Raw genomic sequence first — 27,500 nt, 5'->3', positions numbered from 1 at the left:
ACAGTACTGAGTACTTCGGATCCGACCCTGCCCTCGAGTCTGTCGGTTCCATTGTCGGATCCGACCTCTCGGAGCCGTGGGGCGAGCTTCGGATCCGAGGGATTCAGTGTGCCTTCGTCTCCGTCCAGGTCGGAGCACACTGGTCCCTCGGATCCGACGGTCTCGGCGCCGGTTCCGATCCCTTCATCGGATCCGAGGGGGAGTCTACTTTCGGAACCCAGGGAGAGCGGCTCCCCCTCGGCCTTCGATGCAGTAGAGAGGGCTCTCTCGAGAGCATCCGGACCCCTGGCCCTTGTCTCGGCTCCACCCTGCACTCCCTCTCTGATGGGTCAGGCTCCCATCACCCGGCCACAGGGACAGCCTGCTTCGATGTCCCAGGTTGTTCCATTGGAACAGGATGTTGCTGGTGAGACCTCCTTGGACACCCCCCCCGAGGAAGTGCCTCGCAAGCACAAGTGTAAGAGGAGGCAAGTGGACTCCCCCCGAGTCCTTAACAAAGGACACGGACTTAGATGAAGGGGAAGGCTCCCCAAGGTCACCCCCTGAGGATGTCTCCTTTGGAGACATCATGGAAATGCTCAGGATCAGGGGGGGGGGTGGTCTGCCCCCAAGGCTTCCTCAAACGAGTCCGTATTCCTGGAGGCATTCGAAGCAGGCCTGTCTACCTCTTGGGTGTCCCCTCCGGCCGACCCCCTGGTGGACCTTATTACCACCAGGGCGTGGAAGGAGCCGGACACTGTGGAGCCAATTCCTAAATGCCCGGATAGGATCTTGAGCCCCCCCCCCCCGCGGACCGGTCACACTGGAGCAAGGGTCCCCCCGTAGATGCCATGTTGACGGCGGCAGCCACTAAGAGGGAACTAGCTCAGGAGAGCCCCTTGGTCCATCCACCGAGCAAGGAGTCCCGCTCGATGGATCGCCTTGGGAAGCGGGTATTTAGTTCCGCGACCTTCTCAGTAAGGTCCCTGAACTACATGGCACATGTCATCAGGATGCAGCGAGATCTTATTAAAGAATACGCTGCCTCCCCCCCCGAGTCCATGTCGGCGGAGGACAAGAAGTTGTACTCCACTCGTATGGCCACTCTTAGATCTATTTCCAACACCTCTATGCGGCTGTTGTCCCAAGCTACTTTGGGAGCCGCTAGAGCTAGCGGAGCGGGCCTAGTTATGAGATGCTAGGCCTGGCTCCAACATTGCGACTTCGCGGAGCCCTTTAAGGCGTCCTTTGCGAATGCCCCCTTTGATGGTTCTGCCTTGTTTGGCAAGACCGTTCACGAGACACTTGTCCAGAGCGAGAAGGACGGGAAGACGTCTGCCGTCGGAGTCTGCTTCTCTGCTCCCCAGAGGTCCTTCTCCAAGAACCAAAAGGGACAGAAGAAGATGTGGTTCCGGAAAGCGCAACACTCCCAACCTGCTCCGGACAACCAGTCCTTCCGTGGCAGAGGAGGACAGGGAGGACGCCGCCCTAGAGGCAGAGGGGCTCCGAGAAATTTTGGGTTCAGAGAATCCTTCTCTGATCGGCCCACACAACAGCCCTGAAGGGTTGCCCGACTGCTCCACTCTGGAGGCAGTCGGGGGGCGCTTCTCAAGACACCTGGCGGCATGGGAGTCTATCACGTCAGACCGCTGGGTGCTTCGTATCATATCCAGAGGTTACAAAATCCCAATGCAGCATGTCCCGAGACTCAGAAACCTCCCCGATGTACCACCCGCTCAGAGGAAGGCTGCAGCTCCAGAAATCCAGCAGCTGCTAGAGAAAAGAGCCATCCAACCCGTCCCCCCAGACCAGCTTGGATTAGGGTTTTACTCCAGGTTCTTTCTGGTGCCAAAAAAGATGGGGGACTTGAGACCAATTCTAGACCTTTCCCTCCTGAACCTTTCGGTAACCAAGGAAAAATTCCGAATGGTCACTCTTCAATCCATTCTCCCCCTCTTGCGGGAGAACTACTGGATGTGCTCAATAGACCTCAAGGATGCGTACTACCACATTTTAATGGACAGACGATCCAGGAGGTTTCTCCGCTTCCGGCTGGGAGCCAGCCACTATCAGTTCAGGGTCCTTCCCTTTAGCCTCACCACAGCTCCCAGGGTGTTCACCAAAGTTTTAGCAGTGATAGCGGCCCACCTGAGACTCCAGGGAATGCAGGTCTTCCCGTACCTGGACGACTGGCTCCTAACCGCCCCAACTAGGCATCTACTCTGCTCAGCCAGAGACTTTTTTCTTTGCCTAGCCCCCCAGTTAGGCATTACGATCAATACGGACAAATCCTCCCTTGCTCCGACACAAGTGATAGACTTCATAGGGGCCAGATTAGATACGAGAAGTCTGCGAGCCTACTTCACTCCGGAACGACTACAGAATCTGAGTTTACATGTGCGGGCCATCCTCCAGTCAGAAACTCCTCCTGCGGAATTGGTCCTGAGGGCATTGGGCTCTATGGCAGCGGCAATTACACTCCTTCCATGCGCTTGCCTAAACATGAGGGTACTGCAGTGGACCCTTCAAGTACAATGGTCCTTTCAGTTTCTTCCTCTCAATCACCCTATCTCTATCAGCAAGGCTTGCAGGAGGGCCCTGTTATGGTGGCTTCATTCTCCAGACCTCCATACAGGTCGCCCCTTCTGCGCTCCACCTCCTCTCATCACGGTGACCACGGACGCTTCTCGCCTCGGGTGGGGGGGGGGGCATTGCTCAGGCAGAACAGTCCAAGGCACATGGAACGACACAGAGACCTCCCTGCATATCATTGTTCTGGAGATGAGGGCAGTGCTGTTGGCGTTGCAAGCACTTCACAACCTTCTTCCCGTAGGAACTATTGCGATACAGACTGACAACATGTCAGTTGTCTGGTATATCAACAAACAGGGGGGAACCAGGTCTTACCCTCTCTGCCGAGAAGCCATGAGAGTGTGGGAATGGGCGATCTCCACCAACCGCTTTCTGATCGCAACGCACATTCCAGGTCGGTCCAACATTCTGGCGGATAAACTCAGCCACACTATCCTTTCCCCTTACGAGTGGTCTCTCAACTCCCGAGTGGTGAAGTAGATTTTTGCAAAATGGGGGCAACCCTGCTGCGATCTTTTTGCCTCTCCCTCAAATACGACATGCGACAACTTCTTCACCCTGATCCCCCCACCAGGGGAATCCCCGAGAGATGCTCTAGTGCATGCTTGGCCGCCCGGTCTACTTTATGCCTATCCTCCTCTACCCCTGATGCTAAAGATGTTACAGAAAGCCTCTCGGTTGGGGAGCAAAATGATCCTCATTGCCCCATTCTGGCCTTGACAAACTTGGTTCCCTTACCTGTGGTCTCACTTGGTGAATCCTCCCTGGATTCTGGATCCCAACCCGGATCTGATCTCCCACCCATCAGGTTTACTGACCCCGAATCTGGATAACCTGAAGCTGACGGCTTGGCTGCTCCAGTTCCACTCTTAATGAGGACTCCCGGTATCTCTTCACCAGTCAAAGCCATCTTGGTGGCAGCGCATAAACCTCCCGCCAGGAAGATTTACCACAGTAAATGGAAGCGCTTCTCCGTCTGGGTGGAAAACCATAATCTGGACCCCTTCACTGCTCCGCTAACGTCCGTTTTGGACTTTCTTACCGGACTTTTTCAGCAAGGGGCTAGCTGTTCGACAGTCAAGGTACAATTGGCAGCCATCTCCCATTACCACATAGGACACGAGACAGGTCCTTTGATGTCAGCTAAATTATGTAAAACCTTCCTCAAGGGTACTTTTCTGCTCAGGCCCCGTATCAAAGAAGCCATACCACCTTGGGACCTAGCGCTAGTTCTTCAAGCCTTGACTGCGTCTCCCTTTGAACCAGCTGCCTCGGCTGATCTTAAATATCTGTCTTGGAAAACAGCATTCCTGGTAGCTATCACTTCTGCGAAAAGAGTTTCGGAACTTCAAGCTCTTTCCGTAAAACCCCCGTACTTGGTTTTTCATCAGGATAGAGTGTACCTCAGGACCAATCCATCCTTCCTACCTAAGGTGGCCTCAGAAACCAATATCAATCAGTCCATCAATCTCCCTGTTTTCTTCCCTAATTATCCAAATAATGGAGAATACAAGCTGCATTTATTAGATGTGCACAGGCAGCTGCGTTCCTATATTCATAGGACTGCTGGTCACAGATAATCTGATCAGCTGTTCATTTCCTTTGCCAAATTCATTTTAGGTAAAGCCGTTTCTAAGGTCACCTTATCACACTGGATTTCCCAATGTATCCTTCTAGCTTATGAGACTTCTGGGAGGCCCTCACCTCAAAGGGTTCATGCACATTCCACTCGCTCCATATCTACTTCTACTGCATTCAGATCTAGAATCCCCTTGGATGATATTTGCTCAGCAGCCACTTGGGCCTCATTTCATACCTTTATTAGCCACTACAAACTGGACGTCATCTCCAGAGGGAGAGCATCCTTTGGCTCCGCAGTGCTCCGGAACATCCTTCCATGATGGCCGCCCAAGATTCAGGTAGCTGGGGACACTGTCCCACAGGTTGCAGACAAATGAAGTCTCTACTCCAGATTAAGAAGTTATGTACTCACCATAACGTTCCATCTGAGTAGGTGGCTTCATTTGTCTGCAACCATCCCCCCCTCCTTCCCCCTGGCCTTCAGAAGACTTAGATGTTGATATTTTTCCTGCCTTTTCCTGTTGGAATACCTTTTCAGGTATATAGGAGGGTAAACTTGATCTGAGGTTATTTGGGGTTGGCAAGGGATTATGGGTGAGGGGAGGAGCTAGGAGCTCGGATCCATAGCTGTATGAATAGTTGCCGGCTCGGATCCGATATCGGATCCAAGACCCACAGGTTGCAGACAAATGAAGCCACCCACTTAGATGGAACGTTATGGTGAGTACATAACTTCTTATTCCTCTCATTTCCTGCCTGCAACAGGAGTTTCTATGGTGGGCAAAGGCATGTCACCAAAACATGGGACGGCCATTCACTCTACCCCCTGCCAGCCAAACCATAGCAACAGACGCATCAGATTATGTTTGGGGGGCCCACATGGCAGGAAGATGTATTCAGGGCATAAGGTCATCAAAACAAATGCATCTACATATCAACCAGAAAGAGATGCTAGCTGTTCAATATGCCCTAACAGCCTTCAAGGACTTACTTCATCCAGGACAACTACTGATAAAGACGGACAACACCACAGTCATGTGGTATATAAACAAGCAAGGGGGCACACACTCACACCCCCTATGCAGATTAGCCATGGCACTGTGGGACACAGCTTTGACCTACCAGATACATCTTCAAGCTGAATTCCTGCCAGGAAAACCAAACACTCTGGAAGATGATTTAAGCAGAAACCTTATGGATCCTCACGAGTGGAAACTAAATCCACAAGTCTTCAGCATGATAACAGAGAAATGGGGGAGCCCAGACGTAGATCTATTTGCCTCAAAATTATCAATTGAAAAAATTCTGCACAAGGACTTATCACAGACAAGCATGGAAAGTGGGTGCCCTATCCTTCATTTGGAAAAACCTATCAGTTTATGCCTTTCCTCCTCTGCCTCTTCTCCCCAAGATCCTCCTAAAAGTCAGACAAGAGAAACCAAAGATGATGCTAATTGCCCCGGACTGGCCCCGCCAATACTGGTACCCAGTCCTAAGGAACTTGTCTCAATACCCAGCTTGGACCTTGCCTCAAAGACCACAACTACTGTCCCAGCAAAACAATCAGATCCTGCACAATCAACTACAGACTCTGAACCTGGAAGCATGGCTGATCATGTAGTCATACAAACAACTCCTCTCAGTAAAGCTGTGATGGATGTCATTTTGGAAGCCAGAACGTCTAGTACTAGAAAATCTTATGCTGACAAATGGAAGAGATTCTGTGCTTGGAATCAAGCACAAGGAACTGATACAGCAGAACCAAATATTCCTCAGATATTGCAATACTTAACTGAGATACTTTACAAAGGCCTATCTTTCTCATCAATTAAAATCCATGCCTCTGCCATTTCGGCTCATTACAATACAGAGCCACCAATCTTTTCTCATCCTTTACTAAAGCAGTATCATAGAGGAGCCAAAAATTTAAGGCCTCCTAGAAGATCACCATTACCTGCATGGGACCTCAGTTATGTGTTGGAAAAACTCACCCTGCCTTCATTTGAACCAGCTGTTACCGCTGATATAAAGTTCTTGTCATGGAAAACAGCTCTGCTACTAGCAATTACTTCAGCAAGAAGAGTTTCAGAGCTACATGCCCTCATGGCTGTAGAGCCCTTTATCATATTTTACCCAGACAGGGTATCTCTGAGGACAAATCCTACTTTTATACCTAAGGTGGTTTCCAGTGTGGCTCTTAACCAAACAATTCATCTTATCACCTTTTATCCAAATCCGCAGAACAAGGGGGAGAGAATTCTGCATTCCTTGGACGTACACAGACAGCTAAGATTCTACTTAAGCAGGACTAAAGCACTAAGAAAAACTGAGCAATTACTAGTGACATATGCTGCAGGATCAGAAGGCAAGACTATATCAAAGCAGACAATTTCAAAGTGGATAAGCCACTGCATCCGTTTCTGCTACTTACACCATGGTAAACCTGTGCCCAAGGGCATTAGGTCTCATTCCACCAGAGCTGCAGCTACTTCAGCAGCCTTTCTAAGGGGAGTACCAACCAAAGACATTCTAGAGGCTGCTACTTGGAGTTCTGTTCACACCTTTACAAAACATTATCATTTGCCTCTCTACTCTAAATCCAGGGCAGGCTTTGCCACTGCAGTTCTGCAGGGTCTTATAGCCGCTCCTAATGCTGTTTAGCTCCAGCCTCCCAACCATAGCTTTGGGATTTTACCCAAATGTAATGACTGCAACAGTGAAACATGAAGAACATAGTACAGTTGTGTACACTTACCATAAATGTAAATGTTCGAGTGTATTCACTGTTGCAGTCCAGGTTACGTTCCCGCCATCCAGCTGTCATTCTGGAGTTTATCTTTCCTTCACTATCTTCTACAACCTATGTAGTGTATTTGCTTGTAGATGAAGGTAAAGTTTATATTGATGCATATGTATGTGTGTGTATATATATATATATATATATATATATATATACTTACTTTTTTTTTTTTTTTTTTGCTACCTTTTTGGGGGCACCTGACATCAGGGACAAGAAAAACTAAAGAAAATGGCGTCGGCTGCATGTTTTATACCCCTGATGACCTCACATCATGGAAGAGAAGACAGCAACCGATGCAGGACCCAAGACTTTGTAATTCAGGCCGCCTGAGGGCAACCTCCCAGCAGATTACCCCAAATGTAATGACTGCAACAGTGAATACACTCGCACATCTACATTTATGGTAAGTGTACACAACTGTACTTTTCTGTGCCTCCTAGGTCCATTTTAGTTAGAGGACCTAGTTTACCTTTCTTTCCTTCCTGGGCTAGGCCTGTTTAAGTTAGAGGACCTAGTTCTCCCCCTTTCTTTCTTTCGTGTGTGTGCAAGTTCATCTTCTGTGAGATGTCTAAGGAAGGCAAGGACCATAAGCCATCTGGCTTTAAAAAAATGCATAAAATGCTCACAGAAGATGTCCGTAATAGATGGCCACAGTAACTGCATTTACTGTCTTTGGGCCATCCACTTACAAGAAACTTGCTTATTTGCCACTCTTTTAGTGCTAGTGTGTTGCATGAAAGAAAAAATAAGCTTATTTATAAAGGTCTCTTAAAGCCTTCTTTTGAGGAAGATCTGGCTAGCTCTTCCTCCTCTGCTAGATCTCAGTGATCTAAAAGGAAAAGTCCAAATCCTCTAAGAGGCCCTCCCTGGCATCGGCTGGTGTCTCGGAGCCGCCTCTTGAAATTACTAAGCCTGACAAAATTACTGTCTCATCGGCTCCACTAAGTTCAGAGCCGATCAAGAGTTTTACTACTATAGTTACAGGGTCGTCGCCAAGTAGTTTGGAGTCGACCACTGAGAGTATTCAACAGAGCTGGTCTATGGACCCTTTACCGGTCTCCCCTACATTAAAGTCACCTATACTGCAGAGATCCCATTCTCCTACTCTGTCCTCCAGGTCTTCCAGAAATTTATCGGAAGAAGATGTGGAGAGGGTAGTGCTGAGACTGCTGAAGTCATCTGCCTTACCTAAATTGTTGTTGACTACGACCCAGTCAGTTCCAGGTCCACTTGAGTCCCCTCCCCCCCTTCGGTGATTCCTCCTCTGAGCCATGCTGGTCTTTCGGAGCCAGAGCGCTTGGTACCACTGGTGGAAACTTCGGTTCCAGCTCCCCCTGAGGTTGTTTTGGATCCGAGTTCTGCTCCGACACACTTTGTGCCGTCAGTGGTGTCTAGGAGCCGAAGCTCCCCGGTCAGCCCCGACAGGGACACCTGGAACCAAACCTCTTCGGTTCCGAGCCTTCCTCTCGGCGAGTCAGCAAGGGTGAGCTCAGACCCTACGTCTATCTTGGAGCCGATGGCTCTCGAGCTGAAGGCATCCTCGGTCTCCTCGGAGCCGAGGAGATCTTTGGAGCCAGAGAGGTCGGCATTCGAGATGAAGAGGAGTGTGCTGTCCTGATCATCAGCTCCTACCAGGGGTACTGACACTCTCCCCTCAAGGGCACCTGCTTCTGTCTCGGCTCCTACTCTCTGGACCGCAGAGACCCGCAGCCTCAGGAGCCACCTGCTGGTGGCCCCCACTCTTCCAAGACCTCCCTAGAATATCCTTCCGAGGAGCCCCCACAGAAGAGAACATTCAAGAGGAAGCATGTAGACTCCCAGGATGAGTCTCTTACTTCGGACACTGACCTCGAGGAGTCAGAAGGGTCCTCCAAGTCATCCTCTGATGATGTCTCCTTTGTAGACATCTTGGAAATCCTTAAGCAGAGGTGCGGCTGGCCCACTGTCACCCCTTATGATGAGGAGTCAGTGTATCTGCAGGCTTTCGGGTCTCAACCTTCAGCCTCTTGGGTGTCTCCACAGTTTGACGAACTCATGGAGCTAGTTAGTCGGAAGGTGTGGGATACTGTTGATGCCATGGAACCAATCCCCAGGAGACCAAATAAGTTTCTTTCTGCACCCAGATAGAAAGAATTTTTGTCTAAAGGTGTTCCCGTAAATGCCATGGTGGTGGCAGTGGCCACTAAGAAGGAGCTAGCGGAAACTTCTGTTCATCCGCCGAATAAGGAGTCTCGAACGATGGACAAATACAGGAAGCGTATCGTCTCTTCAGCGGCATTTACTCTTAGATCGCTGAACTACCTTACACACTTCATGAGGCTTCAGAGAGATCTCCTTAAGGAGTTAGGAGATTCTCTACAAGGTACATGTACTGAGGGAGTTCCTGACAAGGTGCCTGCCCAGTTGTCCACCCTGAACTCTATTGTCAACTCGTCCATGAGGCTTATCTTGTATGCAGCCGATGGAGTGAATAGAGCAGCAGGTTCAAGAATTTTCCTAAGGCATCATTCCTGGATGTGTTTGTGTAATTTTGCAGAACCGTTCAAGTCTACATTTACCAATGCCCCCTTCGACGGTTCTTCATTGTTTGGACCAAAGGTAAAGGACACACTCACCTGGTGTGAGCAAGAAGGAAAAACACTCTCTGCCGTGGGAGTATGTTTTACTGTCCCCAATAGACCAATACCCTAAGGGTCAGAGGGGTGGTAAAATGTGGTTCAAGAAGTCCCAGAGGTTTTTCCCAGATGCACAGGGTGACTCCTCCTTCAGAGGCAGAGGAGGAAGAGGAAATGGTAGACGTCACCCTAGAGGCAGGGGCGGACTGCAAAACCATGGCGGCCATGTTTCCTTTCGCTGAGAAAAAGAATGTTGACCCTTATACTGCCTCTGTTCCGGTGGTTTTGGAATTCCTGTCTGAGATTTTCCACCAGGGATTTGCGGCTGCCACTGTCAGGGTTCCTTTGGCAGCGATTTCTAATTTTCATCTAGGCATACAAGATCCTAATCTGATGTCACATAGGCAGTGCAAAACCTTCCTCAAAGGTGCCAGTTTACGACCCCCATTTCAAGGACCTGTTGCATCATGGGATTTGAATTTTGTGCTATCCAAATTGACGTCTCCGCTCTTTGAGCCTTCTCATTCATCGCCTTTGAAATTTTTGGTGGCCTCCTCTAGGTCAACCCGTAGCCTCTCCGATGCTGATGTGGACTGGATGATGCGTCGTTTCCTCCAAACCCAACTGCAGATGGGAGTGCTGCTGCCTCCCCCCCCCCTCCGGGGGGGAGTTCAGCCACACTTTTTGCCCCGATAACTCCTTCTCCGATCCACTATCGGGTTTCGGAGCTTTCGGATCCGAGGAGTCTCGGAGTCAGGGAGTCGGCGCCGATGGTTATCGCTACCTCGACAACAGCCATGCCCTCGAGTTTGTCGGATCCCCTTTCGGATATGAGCTCTCGGGGCCGAGAGCCATGCGTCTGATCCAAGGGGGCCAGTGTGTCTTCGGCTTCGTTTCGGTCGGAGCACACTTCCCTCTCGGGTCCGAGAGCTTTGGCTCCGACGCTGATCCCCATGCCAGATCCGAGGGTGTTAACCACGCAGTCGAGAAAGATCGGTTCACCCTCGGCTTTCGATGTGGTGGAGATGGTCCTCTCGAGAGGTTCGAGACCCCCCTGCTCTTTCTTCGGATTCCGCCCCCACTCCCTTGCAGCTGGGCTTGTCTTCCATCATCCAGTCCCAGGGACAGCCTGCGTTGACGCCCCAGCCTGTTCCACTGGTGGAACATGACCCTGTTGGTGAGCCCTCCTCGGACAGTCCCACCGAGGAGGCCCTTCACAAACGTAAATGTAAGAGGAGGCACTTTGGACTCCCCTGAGTCCCTCACAGAAGACACAGATTTGGAGGAAGGGGAAGGTTCCCCCCAGATCACCCCTGAGAAAGTCTCCTTTGGAGACATTATGGAAATGCTACACCTAAAGGGGGGGGGGGGTGTTCAGCCCAAAAACCTTCCTCAGACGAGTCGGTGTTCCTGGAGGCGTTTGACGCAGGCCCATCTACCTCTTGGGTGTCCCCTCTGGCCGACCCCCTGGTTGACCTCATCACTACCAGGGCATGGAAGGATCCGGATACTGTAGAGTCAATCCCCAGGAGGCCAGATAGAATTCTTAGTCCCCCTGTAGATAGGACAGCTTGGAGTAAGGGTTCCCCAGTAGATGCCATGGTGGTGGCGGCAACCGCCAAGAAAGAACTTGCCCAGGATAGTTCCTCGATCCATCCCCCTGATATAAGGAGTCTCAGACAATGGATCGTATCGGGAAGCAGATGTTGGCTTCAGCTACCTTTTCAATAAGGGCGCTGAATTATTTGGCCCATGTAATTAGACTTCACCGGGATCTGGTGAAAGAATACGTTGAGTCTCCCCCTGAGTCCATGTCGGCTGAGGACAAACGGACTTTCTCTGCTCGCATGGCCACTCCGAAATCTGTTTCAAACACGTCTGTGCAGCTACTTTCCCATACCACGGAGGGAGCCGCAAGAGCCAGCGGGTCCGGCATCACCTTAAGGCATCATGCCTGGCTCCGGCTTTGTGATTTTGTGGAACCTTTCAAGGCATCCTTCGCGAACGCACCCTTTGATGGCTCTACTCTATTTGGGAAAACTGTCCGCGACATGTTGGTTCAGAATGAGAAAGATGAGAAGACGCTGTCTGCTGTCGGAGTCCGCTTTTCGGCTCCTCAAAGGTCCTTTTCCAGGAACCATAGAGGACCAAAGAAGATGTGGTTCCAGAAGTCTCAGCAGTCCTGTTAAGCTCCGGACCCTTCGTCCTTCAGAGGCAGAGGGGGACAAGGTGGACGCCGGCCCAGAGGCAGAGGGGGGCAGAAAAATTTTTTGTCGCGGGAACCTTTTTCTGACCCGACCCACGCAGCAGCCCTGAGAGGTTGCCCGACTGCTCTTCTCTGGAGGCAGTCGGGGGGACATTTTTCGAAGCACTTGGCCCAATGGGAGTCCATCACAACAGACCGCTGTGTGCTTTGAATAATATCCAGAGGTTACTCAATCCCTTTCATAAACCTGCCTCCTCAGTCGAGGCGCCTCCCCGATGTTCCACCCAGTTAGAGGGAGGCTGCAGCTTTAGAGGTAAAAAGCTTCTAGAAAAAAGAGCCATCCAGCACGTCCCCCCAGGCCAATCCGGATTAGGCAATTACTCCAGGTTCTTTTTGGTACCAAAAAAGACGGGGGACTTAAGGCCGATTCTCGACCTTTCATCAATGAACTTCTTCATTGCCAAGGAGAAATTCTGGATGGTCACGCTTCAATCCATTCTGCCCCTGCTGCAGGAGAAGGACTGGATGTGCTCCATAGACCTCAAGGATGCATACTATCACATTCTCATGGACAGGCGATCCAGGAGGTTCCTCCGCTTTCGGCTATCAGCCAGTCCTTACCAGTTCAGGGTCCTACCCTTCGGTCTCATCACAGCCCCCAGAGTGTTCACCAAGGTCATGGCAGTTGTAGCAGCCCACCTGAGACTTCAGGGAATACAGGTTTTTCCTTACCTAGACAACTGGCTCCTTACAACCCCCACCAGGCATCTACTCTGCTTAGCTAGGGATTGCTTCCTACTTCTAGCTTCAACCAGTTCAAGTCTTGGAGTTCATAGGGGCCAAAATAGGCACGCTTCAGACCAAGGCCTTCTTGACATCAGACAGACTTCGCAGTTTGACCTTACATGTTTTAGCCCTTCTTCAGTCACCGGCCCCGTCAGCGGAGTCAGTCCTGAGGGCTTTAGGGTCCATGGTAGCAGCAATCAATCTCGCGCCCTTAGCTCGCTTACACATGAGGATTCTCCAGTGGACTTTGCAGGTTCAGTGGTCCATCCTTCACCACTCGTTGGACTTACCGATTCCTCTCAGCAGAGTTTGCAGAAATTCCCTCATCTGGTGGCTCCAATCTCGAGAGCTTCGGGAAGGTCGACCGTTTGTTATGCTGCAACCCCAAGCCACGGTAACCATGGACACTTCTTGCCTCGGGTGGGGGGGCATTACGCAGGCAGAACTGTCCAAGGTATGTGGACTCAGATAGAGACCGTCCTGCATATCAATGTTCTGGAGATGGGGGCGGTGCTTCTAGCGTTGCAAGCCCTTCATGCCTTTCTCCCTCCAGGGATTATTGAGATTCAGTCAGACAACATGTCAGTGGTCTGGTACATCAACAAATGGGGGGGGCGGGCAGGTCTTAACCTCTTTGCTGAGAGGCCATGAGAGTTTGGGACGGGGCGATATCCACCAACCGTTTTCTGTTAGCAACGCACAATCCGGGTCAGTCCAACATCCTAGTGGACAAACTGAGTCGAACTATCCTCTCACCTTACGAGTGGTCTCTGAATCCCTTAGTAGTGAAACAGATCTTCCGCAAGTGGAGTCAGCCTTGCTGCGATCTCTTCGCGTTGCCTTCCAACGCGAAGTGCAGCGAGTTTTTCGCTCTAATTCCCCCTTGGGGGAAAGCCCCAGAGACACTCTAGTTCATGCTTGGCCACCCAGTCTTCTTTATGCTTATCCTCCTCTTCCGTTGATAACAAAATTCTTACAGAAAGCTCGTCGGTTGGGGAACAAGATTATCCTCATAGCCCATTCTGGCCTCGTCAAGCCTGGTTCCCATGCCTACGGTCTCATCTTATAGCTCCTCTCTGGATCTTGGATCCCATCCCGGATCTGATATCTCATCCTTCGGGATAGATACCCCCGAATCTGGTCGATCTCAAGCTCTCAGCTTGGTTGATCCAGTTCCATTAGTTGCTAGGCTCCCGGTGTCTTATCTGCAGTCAGATCTATCCTGGTAGCGGTGCCAAGCCTTCTACCAGGAAGGTTTACAATAGTAAATGGAAGCATTTTTCCATTTGGGCGTCTCATAGGAAATTGGACCCTTTCACTGCTCCCATCCCAGCAGTGCTCGATTTCCTATCTCATATTTTACAGCAAGAGGCCAGTTCTTCTACTGTAAAGGATCAAATGGCTGCCATCTTCCATTTTCACATTGGGGACAATTTCAATCCCCTCGCGTCCACCAAGATTTGCAAGACCTTTCTGAAAGGTACGTTCCTCTTGAGACCTCCTACTAGGAACCCCGTCCCTCCATGGGATCTAACTTTGGTCCTTCAGGCTGTGACTGGACCTCCTTTTGAACCTGCAGCTTCTGTTGATTTGAAATTCTTGTTTTTGAAAACTTTTTTTTTTTGGTAGCGATTACCTTTGCAAGAAGCGTGTCGGAACTTCAGGCCCTCTGTATTAAAGCCCAGTATCTTATTTTCCATAAGGACAAGGTCTCTCTCAGGACTAACCCGTCCTTTCTACCTAAAGTGGCCTCCGAGGCGAACATCAATCAGACCATTAATCTTCCAGTTTTTTTCCCTAATTACCAAAACAAAGGGGAGCACAAACTTCATTTGTTAGATGTTCATAGACAGTTATGTTTTTATTTACACAGAACAGCTGCATTCCGCAAGTCTGATCAGCTCTTTGTCTCCTTTGCAAAACCCTTCTTCGGTAAGCCTGTGTCGAAGGTAACTCTGGCCAGATGGATTTCCAATTGCATTTTGCTCACATACAAACTATCTGGCCTGCCGTAGCCTACAGGGGTTCATGCTCATTCTACTCGCTGTATGGCTACATCTGCTGCATTCTGGCCTAGAGTTCCCTTGGATGACATTTGCTGTGCGGCTACTTGGGCGTCCTCTTGGATTTAGTGTCTAGAGGTAGGGCAGCTTTTGGCTCTGCAGTGCTCCGGAATATCCTTCCCTGAGGACCTCACAAGTTTTTTCGTAGCTGGGGACTCTGTCCCACAGGTTGATGATCATATGAAGTTACCTATTTCAGATAAAGAAGTTATGTACTCACCATAATGTTCCATCTGAGTAGGTAACTTCATTTGTCAGCAACCAACCCTCCCTCCTTCCCCCTAACCTGGTTCTTTGATTACCTGAACCCTAGGATGGTTTCTCAGGTCATTTGTTTAATCCTTAGGTTAGGATTCTTCAGGTTGTTGTTTTGTCGTTGTGAGGTTATATAGATGGGCAAACGCGATCTGAGGATTGGAAGGAGGTAGCAGGGCATTATGGGTAAGGGGAGGAGCTTGGAGATCGGATCTCTAGCTTGGAAAGCTGCCGACTCAGATCCGGGTCGGATCCGATACCCACAAGTTGCTGACAAATGAAGTTACCTACTCAGATGGAACGTTATGGTAAGTACATAACTTCTTTTTTCATCATTTGGATGTCCTTAGACAATTACATTTTTATTTGCACCGGATGAAGGAATTCAGGAAATCGGATCAATTATCTATTTCCTTCTCTGAATCCAGGTCAGGTTTACCAGTTTCCAAAGTGACCCTCTCAAATTGGATTTCTAGCTGTATAGCTTACATTTACACCTCTGAGGGTAGAGCTTTACCGTTCAAAGTCAAGGCTCATTCTACAAGATCTCAGTCTACCTCTGCAGCCTTTCAAGCCAAGGTCCCACTTGATAATATTTGTGCAGCAGCAACTTGGGCTACCCCTCACACATTTATTACCCATTACAAATTGGATTTAACCTCCAGGGGTAGAGCATCATTTGGTTCCACGGTACTCAGGATTATTTTTCTTTGAACCACCCAAGAATAAGGTGCTAGGGACGCTGTCCCATATGTAAGAATGAAGGCGAGATAGGACTACAGAACATAAAGAAGTTATGTACTCACCATAACGTTCCATGTTTGTAGTCCATCTCGCCCTTCATTCTTACGAACCCACCCTCCTACCCCCATCCTGGAAGTAACTGCAGACAGAAAAATAATGTTATCATTATTCTCTGGAGACCTTTTATTATTGGCTTCTTTCTGTATGTTTGTTATTATTTTTCCTAGTTAGCAGCAAACAAGATCTGGGGATTGTACTGGTGCACCATGAGATACCTAGCCACGAGCCAACTAGAAGACTTCAAGCTTGTAAATATGCTGAGTCAGAGCCGAGGATCGGCTCCGATCCCATATGTAAGAATGAAGGGCGAGATAGACTACAATCATGGAACGTTATGGTGAGTACATAACTTCTTTTTTTTTTGTGTATGTATATGTGTATGTTTTAAGTGTTTGCATGCTGCAATAAATACCCTCAGTAAATGTGCATTGACATGATGACATTTGCGTTGTCGACATTAGGAATGTTGATATTTGGCTCTGTAGATCATATTTAGTAGACCTAGGGGAAGTGAAGTAAGTTGTTTCCATGTATGGTCAACATCTGTTTAACTGACAAAATTTGGTTGATACACAGATGGTAGACAGGTGTGCAAGATTGCACAATTCTCAGGGATTGGAAAATGCCTCAGCTTTTATTTTACTTTTTGCATTAATTGAGGTTATTGGTCAGTACATAAGTACTAGTGTGTTGATATTCATGCTGTCTGCTTTTTGTGGTTGACATGAATATCAACGTTTGGGTCTGTTAATGAAATTAGGTAGACGTGTATAGATAGATATGTCTGTAAAACCAAAATAAAGGTGAAAGCACATCCAAATGACTGCTAACCAAGAAAAAAACAGTCTGCATGATATGGAACCAACCACAAGACGTAGAAACAAAGTGATTTTAGTATATAAACACACTAAGAAAATTTTGTACTTTCATCCATGTAAAAAATACTATTTGGACTTCATTAAAACTACAGGAGTTACATCACCAAACTTCCTTATATAAGTTAATTAAATAATGACTAATTAACCATAAAAGATGCTGTGCAATAAAAATATTTTATGAACGTCCCATCTTATTTCACAAAGTAGCAGTCAGCTTAAAAAATAATAGCATATAGACATACAGCTAATGCAAGTTTATTGCTGCTGTTCAAGAAGTAATTAGGTGTTTTACAACATATAATTTTAAACCCACCAAGATGTTCTATGAAATTCCATTTTACAGATGTTGATGCAAGAGATGGAGTGTGTATATATATAAATAAATATGTACATAAATAAATAAACTGATTTGTTGTGTGCACAAAACAAATAGCATTTAATAAAATCTGTCTAAATATGTGTGTGTAAGTAAACAGTTGCATTCAACGCTAATAATATAAAAATAATTATAATTTGACTGCCCTAAGTTTAAGGATTGGGACTATGGACACATTCTTATTAAGTCCTGGTATAACAATGGGTTTTATTTTAAATTGGCATAAGAGTTCTTTATATTCTAATATAGCTTCTCAACCCCTCCTCTTGAAATAGGGATAACCTTCTCTAAAATGCCAAAGCAATACCTCTTAAATCCATGAGAGTGTAAAACATGTTTATAGAGCGCATTATTTATATTCAATTTTAGTATATCTTCACAATACTCATAAATTCTTTTCTTTAGTGTCCTTTCTGTTTTACGTATGTAAAATGCAGGTCATGCTGAGCAATTTGCTATGTAAACTACCTGTGTTGTACTACAGTTATTTGTAAAGGTACATTATTTTGTGAAACATTCTCCAAGTTCAAAGAGGTCCCCTCATGTACATATAGATGTTGATTATAGCTACCAAATTTTTTCCTGAGAATTGATTTATTCTCGTTATTTGAAATTTCAGACATTCTTTTGTCTTAAGTATATTTCTGTTGTTATTTGTAATCGACTTGAACATGTGAGTTCCCAAATTATATTGTAAAACCGAAGATCTCCCAATAAATTATTAACTTGCCTTTTATCTTTAGTACGCCCTCTGGTGTTATGATTTGTTATTGTAGTTGCATTTTCTAAATCAGTCCACAATAATGGTTTGTGTTTAGTACCCCGTTGTGTAGATAAGTTGTTACTGACGCCATTAATCATTTTCTTGGAGTAACCCCCTTCTAAGAACATCCTTTCTAACTTTTTACTTTATGAGTCAAAAGTTGATCTATCCGATACCATCTGTGCCAGTCTAATACATTGTTCCCTAATTAGACTTCTCTTAAACAATATAGAATGAAAACTTCAAAAATGCAAATGAGCATTACTAAAAATTGGTTTTCTGTGTGTGTTGGATTTGAAGTCATTCTAAGAATTAATGGTCATATCAAGATAATTCACTTTGTCTTTAATGTAATAATTGAAGTCAAGTGTTTAGATAATTAATAAATTCATATACCATCTCATTTGGACCTGTCCACGAAGTAGATATTATTCAGATATCTTAAGTAGAGTTTACAATGTGTGTACAAAATGTTAAAACATATTTCATTTCTCAGCCTTTTGATAACTAAGTTAGTAAAAATAGGGATGCACACCACACCTTTAGCGACAACTCTCGCCTGCTTATAAATCTCCCTTCAGAGAATATACAGTTATTATTGATTTCATGAATATTATTATGGATAACAATTTGAACTTCTTTGGAAGAGAGGAAAGTACAAGGTATGATTTCTTCAAAAAAAAATGATATGCCCTCTTCTTGAGGAATACATGTGAACAGGTCCACAACATCTGTAGTAAGAAAAGCTAGTTTAGAATCCCATAAATTGGTTTCCAACCTACCTAGAAATTCCCACAAGTCTTTCAATGTGAGTGTAGACTTTTTGAAAGTTTTAAAACATTATGCTGCAACAGTTGGTCTAAAAGGAGGTCGTAAGATATCTTTATGCACTTTGAGGACCCTAAAAATTGTGGGTTTAATGAGGTTAGGCATAACTACAAATTCATGCATTTTAAGTGTAATCATCCCTTGCATGAGGCAATCATCCAAAAATAAATCAATACCTCTATTTGCTGTGTTAACCTGATTTATCTACACTTGTGTATGTGTTGATATATTGAAGCGTTTCAAAAATAATTCTAGAATAATCCAGTAGCATCAGATAGGACTGTACCACCCCTTGGTCTTGTTTCAAAATGTGGATGGATCAGCCCTCCGTTATTTTAGAGCATCTCTTTCATTTTTAGAAGGTTATGATTATTTGTATTTTTGTTTTACCTTAACAGACTTGTAAAATATCAGTCTCACTGGCCTTTTCAAAAGCCACTATTAAAGGGTACTTGGTAGTATTAAATGTACTTCTCTTCTTAAATTGATACAAGACGGTCACAGCTTTATCCGCATGTTCCAAAATAAACAGCTAGGTTCAGTTTCCTGGGTAAAAGCTCTAGTTCCATAAGAGTGGAGTGAATTAGGGCAACAGAGGGAGCAAGAGAAGAATGATTGCAGATGTTTGCTCAGATATTTTTGCTAAATATGGTGAACTGTTAGCCATGTTGGGTTCTGTCCTAGTTGACAGTACAAAGTGATGGTGAATCAGGATGTAGCACCTATTGCTCATGCTCTGTGTAGAGTGTGTGTGTCCATCAGGCAAATAGAGTATGAAAATAAAAGAATAAAGCAAACAGGAGTGGAAGCAAGGCAACCCAAACCAACCAACTGGGTGAACAGAATGGCCAGTTTGGCAAAACTAAACAAAGTATGAATAATAGTAACCTAAAAAACTCAAAGCAGTCAAAAACGAGAATTTTACCCACTTAAGGCAGTGGAAGCAGGTATGACAGTGATGCCAAGAGTAAAATGTTATTCAGTGGTATCTGGCAATCAAATCTTGATACAAACATTTCCGAAGTATTCCTTTGTAATGCACCACTGAGATGGTACTTATTTTTGCAAATACTATTTATATTGAAGTCTTCGAAAGAGTCAGTGCAGATACTAAGTCCTCACTGGAGTTGTAAACACTATGGATGACATCATCATTTGGGTTAAGTCAAAGTCAGAACACAACCAAATGTGAAAGAAATGGTAGAAAGACCTGAGACAGAGTAATATAAAATGCAGTGCCAAGAGGTGCAAGATTTGTGTGAACACTGTTATGTACATGATGCACATGCTAGCAGAAATGGGCATAACCAGACCAGTATAGTACAGTCTCAGTCAATTCTATCATGGATGCTATGGTTAAAATGGACAACCCAGAAGATGAATCTGCATTACACACATTTCTGGGAACGATCTTAGATGTCATTAAGAAAAGTGCTAGAGAAGAACAGTAAAACTGTTAGAGAATAACCATCAGTGATGCTGGGAACAGAAACATGACCGAACGTTTACTGCGTTAAATAGACGCATCTTTCATGAAAATTGTGTTGAAAGCAGAATGTTATGGTGCAGGTTGATGCCAGTCATTCAGAAGTGAGAGTTGGGTTATTACAAGCCTGTCCAACAGCATATGGCTCCCGAGCATTAACTAATGCACAGACATTCTGTGCCCAAGTTGAGAAGGCATTATTGGTGCACACAGTGGTTACAAAAGAAAAAAAAAAAAGAATTTGTGCATGACAAAAAAAAAAAAAAAAAACGCACACGCAGATACACAGTGGAGACGGCCCAAAATCTTCTACTGAGTGTTTTTACACAGCCATTAAGTTGAACACTATTGAGACTACAAAGAATTATACTAAGCTTGTAGATGTTTGACATAACATTAGTATACAAGCCAAGAAAACACAGGCATCTAGTGTACTATGTATTGAGTCATGTAGTCTTGAAAGAGAGTGACAAAGACTTGTTGGAATGTGAACTAGAAGTGATTTCAGTGGTGATTTATTTGCCCATCTCAGATAAAACAAAAAAGAGTTCAGAAGAGACATTATGTATTATTAAGAGATGTTATACTTCAATAATGTTAAGTTGATGTGTGGCTAGATAAAAAGAGAAAAATGACACCCCATATGTAGTCTTATTTTATATTGATAGAGACATTCTTTTATTGAAAGGTAATTCATTGATCGTGCCGACACTTTTGAGAAAACAAAAGGTAGTATTTCCTCTTGAAGCTGAAGCTCCCAGATTGTACTTTGTGCACGCAAGTGAAAGGCCAAGTCTTGAGAAGTGCAGTGGATTCGCAGAGCTCACCTGGGTATATTGAAGTGCAGTGACTGAGCCGGTGCATGGTGCTCTGCCTTAGAATGTCATTGGAGCTAGGGACTAGGATGAGATCTTGCCACATGTCTATTCCATAAGAATTAGATGAAGGAAGAGATACCACCACATGAAATCCTTAACCATCCTTGGTCAAAAGAAGCTGTCAGTCTTTTCCAGTTCAGACAAACATAGTATATTGTTTGGGCCAACTACTACTCCATATGTACATGTAAAGTGCTGAAGCTGAAGGACAAATCTTCATTCACACTGATAATGGTATTATAATGATTTTTTGTTATGACAGGGCATTCCAGAAACCCTTACCTCAAGGCTTACAAGTCTGTAGGTGAATGAATGTTCTGCCATACAGAAAATGCAAAAATAACCTGCAATCAAATGAGTAAGTGGGACATACCATCCAAACCGTAAAAATATAATTAAAAGTGTGCCCTGAGTGAAAAGCAAGACAACTGTTTAACACTCCTGAGTATTGTAGTGCACCAGGGCAACCTCTGGAGCTGTCACCAATGCTGAGCATGAGGTTGCCAACCTCATCAGTGCTGCCGTAGGCAGAAACAGTATCAAATCTGAAAGAGAAATGGGGAGCTAACACAGCAGCACAACAAGCCTAAGAGAAATCTTATGACAAATGGTCCCAAAAAAATCAGTCTGTGTCCTCCCATGATTGATAGTGAGACTGTAGGACCCTCATGACAGAAATGAGGTGCAGCCCAAGATAGTAGTTCCTCTTGAAGCTGCCAGGTCATATTTTCTGCAAGAATGTGAAGGCCAAGTCTTGAAAAGATGTTTGAATCAAAACTAGTCAAGCCAAATTCCAGAATACAGTTCTCGTTGTGCTGCAGAAAGAGGAAGAGGAGGAAACCAAAGAAAAATCCAGATCTCTACTTTACTTAAATAATGTGAGGGTACTGACAATTGGTGGTGCAGTACATCTTACTAAAGGAGACAAACCTTTGAGTAGTGCGTGATGAAGGACATTACCAAGAAGCTACTTTCCAGCCAAAACCTTGTTCAGATATGCAGAAATGGACCCATCAGATCCCCTTAAAGATGGACTTGAACTTGAAAAATAGTTGCAAGCTGTTAATGTTGAATGCTCTTCTAAAGATGTTGTGGTTTGATCTAATTAAAATAGTGTACATTTTCTCTCTAAAACACACACACATACACTCACACTTATGTTTACGTATATATTTAATACAAAAGAGCCTTTGTACTTATGTGTGCATATATATTTAATACGTAGGAATTATTGATGCATTTAAAGTATATCAGTTCAGATTGAGGCAGCCTCATGGACTTCAGTACATATAGCTTTTCCAAAGAATGTGTGCTGAACCTTCAGTTTAGAAGCAGGGCTGCTTTTTAGTGCTGTCTTGCAGGATATTCTGTGATCCCCTATCCATGAGGGCAGCTGCTGATTTAGTTCTGTTCCCATGAATAATGAATCATACAGTAGCAGTGACCCCTATGATGAATGCACTACAGTTGTGTGAGTATTTTCACCATAATTATAGGAATTCAGGTAGTTTCACTGCTGCAGTAGAAGTTCCTGGTCTCCTTCTTCCATAGTCCACAGTCTGCATATTCTTTTCTGAGATTGGAGGAGACAAAACATTAAGTGCAAGTAATATGGTTGTACTCTATTATTTTTTTTCAGGGAGACTTGCTGTGGGGGCTTACAGCAGTGCCCTATATGTCTCACTTCAGAAACTCTGAAGGTAAGAGAACGTGCACTTTCTCTCCCAATGGACCTGACAGACCAGGAACAGGTGAATGCTGTTTTGGAATGACACACGCCACTATCCCTTTTACCTCTGCATTATTTATTGTTATATACTAAGGGAGAACTCAGGACCTGCTTTGAGGATCTCCACAGTGCTCTAAAAGTCAGACTGAAAGGTAGATCTTCACCTGTGGTGAGTTTGTATGGATACCAAAGCTTACTGCAGCAACTCTGCTCAAACATTGTTACGATGATTATACTTGAGCAACTATACTTTTTTGTAGGATGAAAAGGATTGGATGCATACTATACTAACTGAGAAAACATGAAAAAATGGCAAATATTTTCTAAAATGTACCTGTTACAGCACAAAATGATACAGAATTTTAATATTTTTGTTCTGTTTAAGGATCACCATGATTCATAGAAGATAATTCCATTCCATTGTTTCATTAACATTTAGTTGTTTCTGTTTTATTCAGATTCTGTATAATCCATTTGAAGACATCATTCCAAGATCAAACAGAAGGCATAAAAGGGATAAAAAGGAGGAAGAAATAAAGAAATTCCAGTCCAAAGGCACAAAGTAACTTCATTTATAGTTTCTCTTTTATGTAATTCCAATTTTCAGGAAAGTTTTAATTTGAATATATACCATGCAGGAGTACACAATATATTATATATCTAATTCACTGGTTTGGTGTAGTAATAAGATTTGTTAACTGTGTGTGTGTGTGTGTGTGTGTGTGTGTGTGTGTGTGAGAGAGAGAGAGACTCTAAGGTATTGTCAGGGTAACAGAGATGGGCTGGATTTAAAAAAAGTATGTTGTGTTTTAAAATAGTGTATTCTCTATTCTTTAAAGGAACTAATGTTGACAAACTCACAAGGAATGTAAAGTTAATAACTACGAGAAACTGAACTAGTATAAAAATGATGCTATTTCTAACAAACCAACATGACATAGAAGTAGAAATCAAAGTATTGGATAGGGTCATAACAAGGTCAGTGAAAAGATACACATTCTGTATGGCCTGGTCACTAATATAAGAGACAGCCTTTTGTTGATTTTTTTGGATGGCTGGTTTCTCAACATTTACGTTGTGTGTGTGTTTGGAGTTGGGATGGGGGGGGGGTACAAACATTTTGGAATAAGGTGTGGTGGCTACATTCCATAAAGAATGCAAAGACCCTTCAGATCTGGATTCATGTAGACTCTCTTTGATATTAAACTGAAGTGTTTATGTCTATACTGGCAAAGAGAGTGAAAAGCACTAACCAAAACTGATAGACCTTGATCAGTATGGTTTAGTGGTGGGGAGGCAAACATTTAACAATATTAACAGGACAGGGACAATTCAGAGGGAAATGGAGTGTAAGAAATTGCTGATCTTATTGATGAAGGTCTTAATGCTGAGAAAGCATTTGGTAGAGTCAGATGGGATTTTATGAGTAGGGCAGTGATGGCATTTCCATTTCCTGGCTCGATATAAATCAACACAAATCGATAGTTATCTACCTCCCCCTGCTAATAATCTACAAAATGTCGAAAATGTACTGGAATGGGCTTCCACTAGCTTTAACCAGGAAACAAGAATACTAGGTGACCTGAACCTGGACTGGCTCATATGCTCCTCAAATACACCAACAAACTTTATAAATCTTTATAACTTCCATCAAAACATAAAAGTCCCTACACACATAGACAAGCATATAAAGAGGCATTCCACCCTTGACTGGATTCTAACCAATAAAACAAACTTCAACTATGAGTCTGGCAGCCTACCAGACAAAGTGATCACTACCCAGTATATCTAATAAGAAAAAAAACCTAAGTAACTGTGGTAACATCATTTACCGCTACATCCAAAATAAAAAAACAATTCTCACCATCTACCTTCCAGACCCTCCTAAAACAACAGAACTGGGCTCCCCTGAAAACCCTGCAACTAGATGATGCAGTATAATACTTTAATGACATTTTCCTACAAATCTTAAATAAACTTGCCCCACCCAGAAACATTTGTTCTAAATCCAAAAAACTCCCATGGTTAGCAAAAGAGACAATCCAAGTACTTAGACTAAGAGATAAAGCGTGGTCCCTCTATCTTTCTAACAAAAGTTGTGGCAATCTCATCACTTTCCAACAACTAAGAAATCAAGCTAAGAAACAAATCAGAATAGACAAAAAAATATATACTTTCTAACTTGCCAAACAAAATGTGCAACAAATCCACAAAACTTTTGGCAATCAGTTGGACCACCTACTAAAACCAGGTAAACCCACTACCCCAGTTCCGACTACCAACAATACCATAGAACCTATTGAATCTCAGTTCAACTCCCACGTTATTAAATAAATAACCTCCCTGCTACAAAACACTTCTACCCCACCCATGTCTGTACCCACTCCATCCGGCCCACCAGAAACCCAATTTAAACTTCAACCCATTCAAACAAGCTACATACAACACTTACTATCTAAAGTAAAGCCATGTACCCTCACAGTTGACCAATTGCCAGGTGAGTTTCTGAAATTTTCTGCCCCATCTATTTCATACCCCATATCAATCCTAATTTACTGCTCGGTTACTGAACAATATGTGCCCACATTATGGAAGATATCCCATATCACTCCACTACATAAAGGCGACCCCTCCAAAGACATATATAATTACTGACCCATACCCATACTTTCACCCCTAGCAAAAATCCCAGAAAAGTCTATACATAAACAAATAATTGACCACTTCCAAAATAACAACCTCCTTTCTGTTACACAACCTGGTTTTAGACCAAAACATAGTACTAGTACAGCACTCATTAGCTTTACCAACTCTATAAACCACCTAAAAAATAACAATCAACTTGTCTGTGCTACATTTCTTGACATGTCAAAGGCCTTTGACACCTTATCAAATCAAATCCTCTTAAACAAACTTGCCAATTACAACCTTTGCCATGGGAACCTATATTGGTTCCATAGCTACCTCTCAAACAGACAGCAAGCTACCCTATCGGACAGTAAACTCTCCTCCCACCTTCGCATCTCTGTAGGGGTCCCCCAAGGATCAATCCTAGGACCATTACTGTTTACAATCTTTACCAATGACCTTACAACAGCTGCTAGTCCAACTAACATCATTCAGTACGCAGATGACTCCTCACTCATCTGCTCAGCACCAACGGTTGAGACACTTCAAAAGAAGACCCAGACTGCCCTTACTAATATTGAAAAATACCTAGCAGCCCATCAACTGGTACTAAATTCTAATAAGACTAAGCTTATGGTCTTTTCAAATCCTTCTTCACTAGCTAATTGCCAGTCTTCCTCTGTTTTCTCTTCAAATGGCATTAAAATTGAACCAGTTGAACACAGTAAACTCCTTGGGGTTACCATAGACAAAGCATTACAATTTGATAAACATATAGCTCAAACTATTAAAAAAGTCCATATTAAACTTGGCACACTCTACAGAGCTAAACCCTATCTCTCAGACCATGCTAGACAGCTACTGCAAGAACCCACTTATTATCCTCAATTTTGTACTGTTCTGAGATATTCACAAACCTCCATAAAACTGAACTAAGTAAACCTGAATCCTGCTACAACAAAATAGTCAAATTTGCAACCAACCTACCACAAAAAACACATCATTGTACTGCCCTCAAACAACTACAATGGTTAGAACTCCCAAATGTACTTACACTAAAGGTTCATAGGTAGGTACTAGGCTATTGGCCCTAGGGCGTATATAAGCCTAGCCAAAGGTACCCTGGCTTTCGCCACCCAAGAAAATTATTTTCCTGTGCCACTGTCGAGCAGAGCCACAGAAGTGATCCCCGGGGCGAATTTCCTATCTCCCATCCAATATACAACCAATTATTAATCGCCCACACAGTGATGTATAAACCTGAGCACTGCCCAACCCTAACTAACCTAGTCCAGCCCTACAGAAATCCTAACTCTCTTAGATCAGCGGACAAATTCTTGCTTAAATAAATCACTTAACTCTTATGGGGACTCCTTATACTGTCACTAGATTGCTAAAGTCTGGAACTCACTCCCTCAACAAATCCTATCTATTGAGTGTACAAGATACTTTAAGCAGGAACTAAAACAATATCTCATAACACATTGCCTATGCCCACGCTCTGCTCCAGACTAACCTTTTCCCCACCCCCACCCTCATTTCTGTACTACTTTGGCCATAGCTTCCTATATCCTGTGTTGTTGGTCCCTCTGTACCAAAAAAAAAAGTTTTTCATACTAACTTAAATGTTGATATCATATTTAGTGCATGATTTTCACTATTGTCTTTCCACCTATGTACTATGTTTTTAGGTGTTTTACGTTTTTTACTGTCTCAGTTTATGCTGTTGTATACTATGATCATTGGAGCTTTTCTCCCTGGGTCTCCACTGAAAAAGGACTTCTTGTCCAGTGGACATTATCTGGTAAACAAATGTAAATAAATAAATAAACAACTTAGGAATAAAGCTGAAGCTCAGATAAAAGCCAACAAAAAAGCCTACTACATCACTGCTCAGCAAAGAAACAAAAACACCCCCCAAAAATTCTGGGTCACTTTAAACAAACTTTTGCAACCTGGTAGTACATCCAACCCAATCCTACCACACCCCCATCAAATGATAGCATCTCTACACAATTCATTTCCTTTTTTCATAAACACAATTCACTCACTTATTAACTATGACCAAAACATCACTACTACAATCCCCATAGCCAATAATGAGGGTGTAAACTCCTTCTTCTTTAACCCCGTCCGAACCCATACCATAAAAAAAATTACTCAGTAAGTTCAAGCCCATCAGCCTAGCTGCTGACAACCTCTCATCAGAATTCCTCGATGCTGCCTCCGAAGTAATTGCTTACCCCATTTCTA

At 44.3% G+C, this 27,500-nt stretch overlaps 1 protein-coding gene across 1 annotated transcript in view; it reads left to right on the top strand.

Annotated features, from left to right (window-relative positions):
• The window catches only part of CWC27 (CWC27 spliceosome associated cyclophilin), a 1,911,839-nt gene that overhangs the window by 357,715 nt on the left and 1,526,624 nt on the right, over nucleotides 1-27,500 (top strand). Inside the window, exon 6 of the mRNA XM_044063365.1 lies at nucleotides 23,078-23,181. Within this exon, the coding sequence (XP_043919300.1) occupies nucleotides 23,078-23,181 (104 nt within the window). The remainder of the gene's footprint in view (nucleotides 1-23,077; nucleotides 23,182-27,500) is intronic.

Source organism: Protopterus annectens, chromosome 2.part1 (genome assembly GCF_019279795.1).
Source record: "Protopterus annectens isolate FY-2018-M chromosome 2.part1, PAN1.0, whole genome shotgun sequence".
Taxonomy (NCBI): Eukaryota; Metazoa; Chordata; order Ceratodontiformes; family Protopteridae; genus Protopterus; species Protopterus annectens.
This window is presented reverse-complemented; position numbering and strand designations above follow the sequence as displayed.